The sequence below is a fragment of the Brachypodium distachyon genome, chromosome 5 (genome assembly GCF_000005505.3).
Source record: "Brachypodium distachyon strain Bd21 chromosome 5, Brachypodium_distachyon_v3.0, whole genome shotgun sequence".
Lineage (NCBI taxonomy): Eukaryota > Viridiplantae > Streptophyta > Magnoliopsida > Poales > Poaceae > Brachypodium > Brachypodium distachyon.
The window spans coordinates 6,425,585-6,435,812 of record NC_016135.3 but is presented as its reverse complement, the minus strand read 5'-3'; the positions used below and the strand labels follow the sequence as shown (position 1 = coordinate 6,435,812).

Genomic DNA, 10,228 nt, shown 5'->3' with positions numbered 1-10,228 from the left:
AATGAAATTTTGCAGAAAAGCCCCTACAACTTCAAAACCCCATATCTTTTAAACCGTTTGTCCAAAATTTACGATCCACACCTTTCTGGAATCGTCTCAACGTGTAGAATATTTTGGCACTGTTTATTTTCGGTTTTGAATAACTTAGACAGTAGCTATTTACAGAATGGTGGTTTATGGTTTAAATTTCGAATGAATGGTTTCAAAATAGTTTTGAACATGTTATCTTGCTGTAAAATTATTTAAAGTTGTTCTCTATCCATTAGGACCAAAGAAGAAATTATTTTGTGTATAATCATGGCATACAAGTTAAATAATGCTCTATGTTGCAAAAGTCGCACAATCTTTTGTTTTAAACCCTATCCATGTTTCATGCATATTTGTTAACTCCTTATTGGTGTATAATCTGTCCAAATCATTTGAAAAACTTTTCAAAACAGAAACGAAACTTTGTACGTTAGAAGTAACCTTTGTGTGCATCATCTTGGCATATGCATCATGGCATGGTTTTTGTATTGAATGTTGTGTTTATTGTGTGTGTATCTTTTATTTTAGATTGTGTGGAGTGTATTTCTTGTTGTTGCGAAGAGTGCGAGAACTACCACAACCTTGGACAAGGCAAGTTCACTTTGATCATATCCCATTATTATTGTTGTTTTAAAATACTTATGCATTAGTGTTGTTGGTAGAGATGCATTGATAGGACTATTACTCGTACCTTTATGCTAGCTATAAATCCCAGGTAGTATAGTTTACCCTCGCCATTACCTTGCTACCAAATTGCCATCGATTGTAGTTTGAATGCTAAGCTATGGTAGTATCGTGGGGGAAATAACTACATTATGATATTGTTATGCCTTTGGCTATATGAAATGTTTTGTTAGATGTAAGGCAAAACAACTAATTCAATGAACCATCCTGGGTGGGCTGCTTTGAGGATTTTGAGGATTAGCGGCGTCAGGTCCATTTCTATGGGTCCCTCTGAGTCGAGTTCCTGTGGATTCAGGAATGGATCGTCCATGGACGTCTCTCCCGTGGATTCGGGGAGCGCCTACGTTGCAAATGTGGAATGCCACCTGGGGTAACTGAGACTGGACTAGTTTCCTATTTAGAAGCTTCTAGTACAACCACAATGCTATATGGGCTCTGGCGAGACAAGAGTAAGTTGTATGAACCTAAACCCGAAGAATTGTACTGAGGTAGCCGTGTAGGGGGAGCGTGATTCTCTCGTGGTTTAGGGAATTACCTCTGAAAATCTCGTAATCGATGCCGTTGCTACTCTACCCTGAGGACAGCAAGGGATTAACACGTCGGTTTCTTGTGGGGAATGTGTACAAACTCTCGAGAACGTCAAAACTAAGTACTTAGCCGTGTCCCCGGCAACGGACAATTTGAGCAACTAGATGTGGAGCTGTAAGGAAAGTCTCACTCATTCCAATTTCTTAAATAAAATGAATGGTTTGAACAGGGTAGGAGCACTTGAAGAATCCACTTCAATGTACTCTAGGTTAATAGGAGCATGGGTGTGTCTACCCCGTGTCCATTAGTTAACATTACTATAACATCCCTTTGGAGTAGGGTAATATATGTTCTGCTTCCACGCAAACAACCTGAACTCCACTTTGCCACATTATGCATATACTTGGTAGGTTCTGTTATAACTCCTAGTGAATCTTGCCAATACATTCAACGTATTGACCCTAGCGGCTGCATCTTTTAATGATGCAGGATGCTCCGACGACGAGTAAGATGTACGTTATGTTTGTTGGGTTACGGGCCTACATTCCAACACGCTCTCGCCGTGGTGTTGATGTGCCCTTGTATCTTTCGCTTTCCGCTGCTGAACAGTTGTTTTCTTTCCAGCTAACCCGTGAGGTTATGCGAGTTGTAAGTACCTTTTTAAATTCTGGATGATTCGTTGTAATATTGAGACCTTTGTTCTATGATATTACATCTTGAAACTGTGTGTGCTAGTGAGTCGATCCAGGGACTAGCACTAAAGCACAGAGATCGAACCCGTATACGGGGGCGGTCGTTTCAGTTGTGAGTTCCATCACATAGCCCGGGCGGAGAATGAAGCTGCCGACACTTTGTCGAAGCTGGGATCAATGCGGCAGGCCATCTCGGCCGGCATCGCACTGGAACATCTGCGCAAGCCATCGATCAAGCCATCACCAGAGTCGGAATCAATATTTATTCCGGCAAACTCGGAGGCTGAGGTTACACCAATGGATATAGATAGTGGCAGTGGTTCCGGTAACCCGGGGACTGAGCGCCCTAACTCGGCTGAAGCGATGGCAATTGAACCAATGGAAGTAGACGAGCCGGTTTTCATGACTCGTCCTGTGCCGGTTCGGGCACTACCAATCATGTCGTACATCAAGGATGGAAGTCTGCCAGAAGATGAAGTGTCGGCAAGGCAGATTCAGAGAAGAGCAAAGGCATACACCATCATTAACAGCGAGCTATACAAGAGAGGTGTCACCAATGTGTTGCAGCGTTGCGTCGAGCCAGAAGAAGGACAAGAGATCCTCCGAGATATTCACCAAGTGCGGTCATCATGCATCCTCAAGAATGTTAGTAGCCAAGGCATTTCGGCACGGATTCTACTGGTCGAATGCATTACAGGAGGCAGAAGATATGGTCAGGAAGTGCAATGGTTGCCAGAGATGTGCCAGCAAAGTTCATATGCCGGCATCTGAGCTCAAGACAATACCAATCACTTGGCCATTTGTGGTTTGGTGTTTGGATATGGTGGGACCCTTCAAGCGGGCGCGAGGAAGCATGATGCATATCCTGGTCATGGTGGACAAGTTCACGAAATGGATTGAAGTGAAGCCAATACGGAAGTGTGACGGCAAGACAGCGGTGTCATTTTTAAAGGATATCATCTTGAGATATGGCTACCCGCACAGTATCGTCTTGGATAATGGAATAAACTTTGCAGAGGGAGCTTTTGCATGGTTCTGCACGGAGAAGAAAATCCGGCTTGATGTCGCCTCAGTAGCGCATCCTTAGTCCAATGGGCAAGTTGAGAGAGCAAACGGCATGGTCTTAGCCGGCATAAAGCCTTGCTTAATTGAGCCACCTGAACGCACTCCAGGGTGTTGGCTGGATGAGCTCCCGGCTGTGCTATGGAGTCTCAGGACAACCCCGAATCGTTCCATAGGCTATACGCCATTTTTCCTCGTCTACGGGGCAGAAGCTGTCTTACCAGCCGATATACAGCATGACCCCCGCAAGTAACCATGTATACGGAAGCCGAGGCAAAGGAAGCCCGAGAAAATGATGTTGATTATGACTAACCATGTACTCGACTCGAGCATACCCGGTACAGCCCAGCTGGGGGCCTACAAGGAAGCCTACTACGACTCTAGGAGTCTGCATGCCAAATCTTGCGACTCAAGAAAAGGAAGATTAATTAGAGTATATTTCCTCATTGTAACCGACTTGGACTCTACCTTAGACCTGGGTTCCTGCATATATAAAGGACCAGGAGGGGGAGCCAAGAGGACACCCCTAACTTAGATACAAGTCGAATAGATGCACTCATCGACTCTGTGCATCAAGACTCTGCGGCACCCCATTGTAATCGACTCAGCAATACATATCCGACAAGCTGGACGTAGGGGTATTACCTCATAGAGGGCCCTGAACCTGGGTTATCCCCTGTGTCCTTGTTAGCCGACGAGTTCGCCAGCACACACTCGAAATCTTTCCTTGATACAAGTCCATCAATATGGACAATGTTGAAGTCACATCTTCGTCATTGGCGCCGTCTATGGGAAAGACGTGTGTTGGAGTTGCGATCTCAGCGGTTTCAGATCCAGAAAAACCATCATCAACTCAGGCGGAGTCGAAGATCCTCGAGTCCTCTACTGCTCGCCTCCAAGCCAACCCCGCAGTCCTCGACAAGCTTGTTGCCCGCCTAGATCTCATATTCGGCGAGTTTCATGTCCGATCCGGTATCCTTCGACTACCGTGTCCGACTGTCTCGACTCCGGAAGAGTTGCTTCTCCTTTCTCCCTCAGAGAAAGACCCGCCGACAGGCTCGACGGGGCCACTCAAGGAAGCAGAGCAAGTCTCCTTTGGGACCTGCTCTGATTCTAAAGCCAATCCGTCCCCGCGTGCGAACAGCCCCGTCCCTAGCGACGCTGGCGACCGCTCAGAACAAGGAAGTTGTCATGACGACCTCACCTTATTGGGTTCACCTGATGAAACAGAATAGGTTTCACTTGGAAACTACTCCGATTCTGAGAGCAATCCACCCCAGTCTGCAAAAAGCCCCGTCCCACGCGACGCTGGCAATTGCTCAGATCGGGAAGGCTACCATAGCAGCAGCGATCTTGCGCCCAAGTGCGCCATCGCTCAAGTCTTCATGAACAATCCCGTCGCCCCAAAGCCGACTCCTCCGGCTGCGAGTCATCCGCAAATCCACTGGCTGGATATTCAGCGGCAGAGAAGGCTCGAGTCCAGGCAGCTCTTGAGTCGGGAGTCCTCATGAAGGATCCCACCGCCGCTGAATTGCAATTGTATGCCAATTCTCTTGCCAGGGCCCAACGCGACCTGAACAAAGAGAAAGAGGATTTCGTCAAGAAGCAAAAGCTTGAAGCTGAGAGGTTAAAGAAACTAGATGAAGATATCCAGGCACACAAAAGAACTCGCTCGGGTTCACTCAGCGATTCTGATGGGGCCACCCTCCTAGAGCTCTCCCCAGACGAAACGTCTCGCGTCGTGACCACACGACCCGAAACCTGGCTCCAAGCTTCATGTCGGTTGACGACTGACGTGGTTATGACTAACCACGTACTCGACTCGAGTATACCGGATACATCCCAACTGGGGGCCCACAAGGTAGCCTACTTCGACTCTAGGAGTCTACATGCCAAATCTTGCAACTCAAGATAAGGAAGATTAATTAGAGTGTATCTCTTCATGGTAACCGACTTGGACTCTACCTTAGACCTGAGTTCCTGCATATATAAAACACCAGGAGCGGGAGCGAAGAGGACACCCCCCAACTTAGATACAAGTCGCCTAGACGCACTCGACGACTCGGTGCATCTAGACTCTGCGGCACCCCATTGTAATCGACTCATCAATAGAGATTCGACAAGCAGGACGTAGGGGTATTACCTCATCGAGGGCCCTGAACCTGGGTAAATCGTGTCCTCTGTGTCCTTGTTAGCCAACGAGTTCGCCAACACACACTCGAAATCTTTCCAATGGGCAAGTTGAGAAAGCCCCGTCCCAAGCGACGCTGGTGACTGCTTGGAACAAGAAGGCTGCCATGGCAGCAGCAATCTTGCGCCCAAGTGCGCCATCGCCCAAGTCTTCATGACAAACCCTGTCACCTCAACTCCTTCGACTGCGGATATGATCGTAAATCCGCAAGGTGGTCATTCGGCAGCGGAGAAGTCGCGGGTTCAAGCAGCCCTTGACTCGGGAGTCCTCATGGATGATCCAACTCCTGCAGAGTTGGAATTATATGCGAACTCCTTGGCCAGGAACCGCTTCAATTTGGTCAAAGAAAAAGAAGAGTTTGTTAAGCAACAGAAGCTCGAAGCTAACAAACTTAAGAAGATAGAAGAGGAACTTGAAGCGTCCATAAAAGGCTGAGTCATCCGACACTTTGGGCAGAAGCGCTCCCCTTCTTCGAAACGCCCATCGTGGGTCCCATTTCCATAAACTACCCGAGGAAGACAGAACACATGCGGTTCGCGATCTCTCCTCAAGCTTCCTGTCAGCAGATGATCGCAACGAGGCGACTGAAGCAACCGCCCCCGGGTAGGGTTCGATCTCTGTGCTTACAGTGCTAGTTCCTGGATCGACTCACTAGCACACACAGTTTCATGATGAAATACCAGATACAAAGGTCAAGTAAATTTATTACATCGTCAGATCCAGAACTCATAGTACTTACAACTTTCATAACCCCTCGGGTTAGCTCGAAAAAACTAACATTAAAGTCTGGCAGCAGGAAACAAATGGAAGAACGACAGCCACATCAACACCACAGCGAGAGCATGTTGGAATGTAAGCTCGTAACCCTAAAACAACGACGAACCTCACTCGTCGTCTGATCCACCTGCATTATTTAATTGTAGCCACTACGTGGTCAATACATTGAATGTATTGGCAAGTTCACCTGGTAATTATAACAGACCTAACAATGTACATGCAGTATATGGCAAGGTGGAGTTCAGGCTTTTTGCGTGGAAGCAGAACATAAATTTACCCTACTATGATTGAATGATACAATAATATTAAACTATTGGACACCGGGTAGACACACCGATGCTCCTATTAAACTATGGACATTGAGTAGGCACATCAATGCTCCTAATCCAAGTTTGAACCATTCGTTTTATTTAGAAATTAGAATGAGTGAGACCTTTCTTACAGCTCCCAAATCTAGTTGCTCAATAATTGTCCGTAACCGGGGACACGGATAAGTACTTAGTTTGACACTCTCGAGAGGTTGTACACTTTACCCACAAGAAACCGACAAGTTAATCCCTTGCTGTCCTCATGGTAGAGTAGCAACGGCGTCGATTACGAGAATTTTCAGAAGTAATCACCCAGACCCATACCGAGGGACCCGCTCCCACCTACACGGCTACATCATCACGATCACCTTGGGCCCACGATCATACGACCTACTACATCAAGCCAGAGCCCATTTAGCATGTGGTTGTACTGGAAAATACTAAACAGGAAACTAGTCCAATCTCTGGTTACCCCGGGTGGCATCCCACATTTGCGACGTAGGCGCTCCCATAGACATGGAGAGACGACTCATAGAAATGGACTCATAGAAATGGACCTGACGCCGCATACATCTCAAATACTCAAAGCAGCCCATCGAGGAGACGACCCCTAGTGAAGCTAAAGCTAAGGGCCGAGTACAAGATGCTCCCGGGAACCCCAGTCCCGGGAAGACCGTGCTCCGACATCTGGCGCGCTAGGTAGGGGGGCGTGCAGAAAGCTTCGGTTGACCGCCGGCATCATCGTCGTCAACACCGGCTTCTTGGTCTACGACATCTTCAACGACTAGCTCGCCCAAGAAGGCACACGAGCCTCGGGTCGACTTGCGCGACACTCTCGCCATGCGCACTCGGTCCCATGACGCTGCGCGCGCGTCACAAGCACAAGGGGACCAGGGGTCCCCTCCACGGCAGCAGCAGCAGTCGCAGCTGCCACCTCCTCCTCCTCGGCCGTCGGCAAACAACCGGCCGAGGGTGCCTGCGGCTCCAGCGCCAGAGCCAGCCGCGCGAGCGGCCACGGTGCCGTGAAGACGCGCCGTGGCAGCTGCGCCATGAGCACAATGCGTCGCGTGCGACACTGACGGAGTCTGGCCCCACTCACCCGAGGGCACCGGGTGACAGGGCGGAGGGCAGCCGGTCAGAGAATCGGCAGCCTCCTGCCCAGACCCCGGCGGAAGCCATCATAGCCGCGCGTGTCACGGTGCGCTACGAGCCACCGCAAGGAACGCCGGCGCACGAAGCATGGAGGGCGGAGCTAGATGCGCTCCTTGCACTCGCCGCCCAGCAGGCGCAAGGCGAGGGCGCCCCGGCTGGTTTAGGCCGGGGACAAAACCTAGGACGCGGAGACGCGCCCCGTGTCTCGGGGCACGGAGAACACCCTCCCCCATTGGGAAGGCAAGGAGGCGAGGATCCCATGGGATCCTCAGATTCGTCATCGACCGTTACACGGGGTGATGCGCGAGGCATCCTGAACGCCCGCCAACAGGAAGACCTCCGCCAGTGCTTGGAGTGTCGGCACCGGCGTGAGGCAGAATGCTAGCGCCCAGAGGAGCAGGAAGATGCTCCATGGGCACCAAGGACAGCTGCGACACATTTACTCGCGAGCTGCGCCGTGTGACGTGGCCCCGGAAGGTCCGAGCACCGACGCTCGGGACATACGACGGGACCGTGAACCCCAAGGATTTTCTCCTGACCTACACGTTGGGCCTGCACGCCATTGGCGCCGACGACAAGGTCAGAGCCAACTGGTTCCTGATGGTCCTCAAAAGATCAGTGAGGACTTGGTTGCTCAACCTGCCCGCTGGGTCCATAGCCTCCTGGGCTGATCTGCGCGAGCAGTTCGTGAACGCGTTCCAGGGCGGCTACAAGCGCCCGGGAACCACGGCGGAACTGCACACGGTCATGCAGAAACCAGGGGAGACGTTGCGAGACTTCACCAACAGGTTCTCCAATCTCTCTGTAACATCCCAAAATTTCAAACTTTTACATTTGCATTGCATCCATGAGCATCATGCCACAATTGCATATTTGAATCTCAAAAGGCTTTAAAAGATTTTATTTCAATTTAACCCCTAGGGTTTACACCCATTTGAGCTTTGGATCTTCAAACCAATAAGGTTTATTTATAAAAGGGGTTTATTGCATAAATAAGCTATCCCATAATTTTTGGATAATTATTTGGAGTTGAAAAGAATTTTATTTAAATAGTTATATAGCCCGAAAGGCATTTATAGGGAAAATGCATTTTTAGATATTTTATTTTGAGGGGAAATTATTCCCAAAAGTTGAATCATGATAAAACATGATTTTACAAATTTTCTGTAATTTATTTGGACCAATTTGGAGTTCAAAATCAAAAGTTATCTAAGAAATAAGAAAAACAGAAAAAAAAGGCTAAAGAAAAAAAATAGAACGGACCGACCCACTGGGCCGGCCCGCTAAGCCTCGAACTGGCCGAACCGCCCGACCGAACCGGACCGGTCCGCCGCACGCCCGCTGCCGCTAACGCGTGGGACCCACGCGTCAGGGCCTTCTTCCCCGTTAGGAAAGCCGGCCGCCGAATCCGCGCCGGACACCGCGCCGCCACAATCTCAGTTCGCGTTGATTCCGACCTTCCCCGAGCAGCCCGAGCGCGTCATTATAAAGCTCTCCCCCTCCTCTTCTCTTTCCCTCTTCTCACCCCCGCTCACACGCGCCCACGCCGCCCCGATTCTTCGTCGAAGAGCTCCGACGCCGCCGCCACTCTCGCGCCGTGCCCGACCGCGTCGTTGAGCCATCCCGCCCGAAACTTCAAATTTTTGGAGACCCTCGTCCATGCGCTTCGTTTGACGCGCGCTGTTTCTTTTTTCGTGCACCGTCGCGCCGCCCCTGTCGACGCCGACGCCCGCCGGAGTCCGCCGCCCGCGCCGCCTCGCCCGTCTTCGTCCTAGGCGAGCACCCCGCCGTCCCCGAGCGCCGCCGGCCCCGTCACCGTGTTCGCCGTGCCGTGCCGCCCCGTCCCCGCACATCCCCGCGCCGCCAGCCTCGCCGGAGCACCCCGCGCCGCCGCCCGCCTGTGCGGCGCCGCCGCCGGAGCCATCGCCGGAACCCTAGTTCCTAGAGGTGAGATCTCGGCCGTCCATTTCATCTCAACGGTCTAGATTAGATCCCGTTTTTATTTTTAATCGAACCGGTACACGATTCAAATGATCATATCTTTTAATCTGTTTGGCCAAATTTAATGATCCACACCTTTTTGGAATCTTAGGAAATGTAGAATCTTTTGGCACTGTCCAATTTCAAATTTTAATATTTAAATCACATTCAAATTACAGAATGGTGTTTAATACAATTTAATTCATAACTAAATATTTAGAAGTCCTTTCTGAGTGAAACCAGCGCCCAAAATTTTGTTTTATTATCCTCTGTCCATTGGGACAAAGAAATAAATATTTTGAATTAAATTATTTGGCAGATGCCATTAGAACCTTATTTATCGTTTTAATAGTTTGTTTTTGCCTTTGTCTAAAAACCCTAATGCAATTCCTTTAATTGCTAGTGCTTAAGATCAGTAGATCACCCGAATAAAATAAACCCAATCATGTCACATGTTTGCATCGCATCATAGCATACATTCTTTTGTCAAGTTTGAATTGTGTGTTTTTGTATGTGTATGTTTGTTTGATTGTATAGTATTCTCGGAGAGTGAACCTTGCGATTGTGACGAGTGTTTGAACTCCAACTACTATCAAGGCAAGTTCACTTTGATCATATCCTATTACTGTTTGTTTTTAAAATACTTATGCATTAGAGTTGTTTGTAGAAATGCATTGATAGGACTATTACTCGTACTTATGCTAGCTATGATTTGACCTACTAGCTATAGGGTTACCTTTGCCATGAATCCTCCACCAATAGCCATTGTGATTAGTATTGTTTAGCCATGCTATGTTAGTAAACGTGGGAGGGAATCTCAATCACTG

At 49.0% G+C, this 10,228-nt stretch overlaps 1 protein-coding gene across 1 annotated transcript; it reads left to right on the top strand.

Annotated features, from left to right (window-relative positions):
- Positions 1-2,108: 2,108 nt before the first annotated feature.
- On the top strand, positions 2,109-2,702 carry LOC100839784. Its single transcript, XM_010242453.1, has one exon. The coding sequence runs from the start codon at positions 2,109-2,111 to the stop codon at positions 2,700-2,702; it is 594 nt and encodes a 197-aa protein (XP_010240755.1).
- The last annotated feature ends 7,526 nt before the right edge of the window (positions 2,703-10,228 follow it).

Excerpts from the sequence above, each read along its gene's own strand:
- LOC100839784 (XM_010242453.1), top strand. The coding sequence starts at position 2,109 with ATGCGGCAGGCCATCTCGGCCGGCATCGCACTGGAACATCTGCGCAAG.